The sequence below is a fragment of the Arachis ipaensis genome, chromosome B05 (genome assembly GCF_000816755.2).
Source record: "Arachis ipaensis cultivar K30076 chromosome B05, Araip1.1, whole genome shotgun sequence".
Lineage (NCBI taxonomy): Eukaryota > Viridiplantae > Streptophyta > Magnoliopsida > Fabales > Fabaceae > Arachis > Arachis ipaensis.
In genome coordinates, this window is record NC_029789.2 from 146,383,906 (window position 1) to 146,386,646 (window position 2,741).

A 2,741-nucleotide genomic window follows, 5' to 3' on the forward strand; every position below is an offset into this window, starting at 1 on the left:
GAGTGTGAGAGTGTGTGGGAACGTGTTTGCATGAAAGGCAACGGCTGCGTCATGTGGGACCCGAACGCTAACCGCCCCTTCGTGTATTAAGATTGTTGCAAGAAGATTTAGATTGAGCGCTTGATGGTTGCAAGCAGACAAAACGGTTTAAGAATGGTTGCAAGCAGATAAAACGGTTACGATACTATAATTTACGTCTTATTGAATTGAGTATCTTTTTCCTGTTTTGCATATCAAATTAAATAAATCTTTTATTATCATATTATTATTATTATTATTATTATATAAATATTAGTATATGTTCACTGCAGTTGTGATGCTCTCATCAAATTGTCTCCCACCCTCGCTCATTTCTTCTCATGCCATATGGGTCGCGGCGATAAGAAGGGTTCAAACCATTCTTCTTCTATTTCTATCCAGGATCTTGCATACCCTTCTCCTTCTACCACCACTACTACTACCACCCCCACCACAAATTCCCCAACCAGTCCTGTTAACCTGGGTAATCTGGGATATAAATTACCTTCATCATCATCATCATCATCTTCATCTTCTTCTTCCTCCCAATCCACATCCACCGCTGATCTCTCCTATTCCAGAAGAGCACCACAGCACCCATGACTTGTTCTCTTCCCATGCCATATCCCTCCCTTGCGCCACACAACCTGCACTCTCCATTAACTTTCTCACCCTCTTTCCTTCCACTTACTATCTCGCTCCTCATCAAACCCATGAGAAGCTCCACCGTGGTTGCTGTGGCTGAAGATCCCTTCTTTGAAGCAGATACGGTGGCTTTAACGACCATCCCCCTGCTACATGGTAGTCGTTTTTGCACCCAAGCCTTCTCTTTTGGCCCGGAGAGGAACCACCTGTGCCTTTTAGTCATCCCCTCGCTTGAGGTTCTAACTTCTAACAAAGGTCCTTATTCCTCTCTCTCTTATCGATTTCAGTTATTTTGTTTTCTATTTAATTATATTTAATTTATTGATTATTGATAAACTAATGAAGATGGCGTTTTATGCTTTGCGGGTATCAGTACTGAAAATACTCCACAGGATGCAAATGGTCTGTTTTCATTTTTATCTAAATCGGTAAATACTAATATCAACAGAAGGAGTAGTAGAAGGAGGCTATGGCCATCCAATACTAATAACAACCCTGCAGCGAAGGCTTAGCATAGATGCCATATTGAATGTTGCACCTGGGTTCAAGTCCCAGCTATGGCTCCCTGGATGTTATATCTTTCACTTTTAATATAATATAGTTAAAATATAAAGTGCTTGAATATAACCAAGGTTCAAGATTTCGTTAATAAAGTTATTGAAATATGAAAAGAGGAATGTTAAGGGACAGCAACATTTAGAATTTATAGCCATCAAATAGTCATTAACGAGGTTTTTAATGGTACGAAATTATTGTGAAATTTAATCAAATGGCTCACCCTTCTTTTGATGATTACATGCTGTCATAATTTAATAAAATTACTGGCACTAGACTTTTTCATATGAAAATAGAAAGGGTTGGTGAGTTGGCACCTTTGGAGGGATCCATTGATGTATATATGCTCATACATACATACCCCTAAATATCAATATGAAAGCATCTTCAATTTGATTGACTATTGAAAATCAATCTACTCTTTGGAATTTTCCTTTTCCTTATAATATCTATAGAAACGCTACCTTATTTTTGGTATAACTCGTATGTTAACTGTTGCGTGTAACTTTGTTTATGTTCTCCAATAAATATTAGCTCGTAAATAACGGCCAAATTAAAATATTCACGTCAAAGTATTATTATTATTTTATTTATCCGTGGTCATATATTGCTCCTTCAAACTAGTTGATCAAGCTTTGTTGCTAATGATAGATGATACCTTTTCAAAGGTTTTAATATTTTATTCTTATTAAAGGCATACATTCATATCTCTCTTGATGGTTTTAATTTGGATTCATTAATTGCAGCTAAGCTGGTTGAATACATGTATAAGTGGCCTCAAGTTTTACACTCTTAGTAAGATATTTATATATAGCTACATTTATTTTTCGGAGAATGCTAGGTAAACAATAAATATTTTGAACAACATGAACAACTATCAATCAAATAAAAATATATTACACCCTAATTTAATACTACTAATTAAATTTACACTTTTAATTTTATTAATTTATATTATTTACACATTGTTTAAAAATATTGTTGGTCACCTATCCTTTTCCTTATTTTTCCATAACCTGAAAAATCCGTGCCATCTCATTTACTTAATTGTTTTAACTATTTTCAGCTAGCTCATCATAACAATGCTGGAGAGGAGATCTCATCGCCTGCTGAATAATTTTTATTGGGATTGAAGTATTGAAATTGAACTATGACCTTGCTACGTGTGTTGTTTCGGCTTTGTTTTTCACTTTTTCCTTTTCTTCGAGTAGTTGGTACATATGTGAATGTGATATAATAATAAAAAATAATTTATTTCCTTATTGAATTGGCAGGTAGCCCTAGGGATGACCCAAGTTAATTTGCATAAGGCGGCATAACAGCTAAATTATATTTAAATGGTTCAGTTTTATGCTTTATTGTATATTAATTCGTCGGGGGTAAATTACATTTTTTAAGAAAAAAATAACAATTTATTTTGGCAAATTCACTTTTCGATTCTTTTAAAAAAATCACAAGTGGAACCTAATAAATTCATTTCTTTAAGTTAAAAATTATAATTTTTCTGGTAAATTGATTTTTTT

The 2,741-nt window shown here is 34.2% G+C and overlaps 1 protein-coding gene across 1 annotated transcript; it reads left to right on the forward strand.

Annotated features, from left to right (window-relative positions):
* Positions 322-2,443, forward strand: LOC110271658. Its single transcript, XM_021122686.1, has 3 exons — positions 322-918; positions 1,965-2,013; positions 2,285-2,443. Exons 1-3 carry the CDS (start codon positions 618-620, stop codon positions 2,286-2,288), a joined length of 354 nt encoding a protein of 117 aa, XP_020978345.1. The 5' UTR covers positions 322-617; the 3' UTR covers positions 2,289-2,443.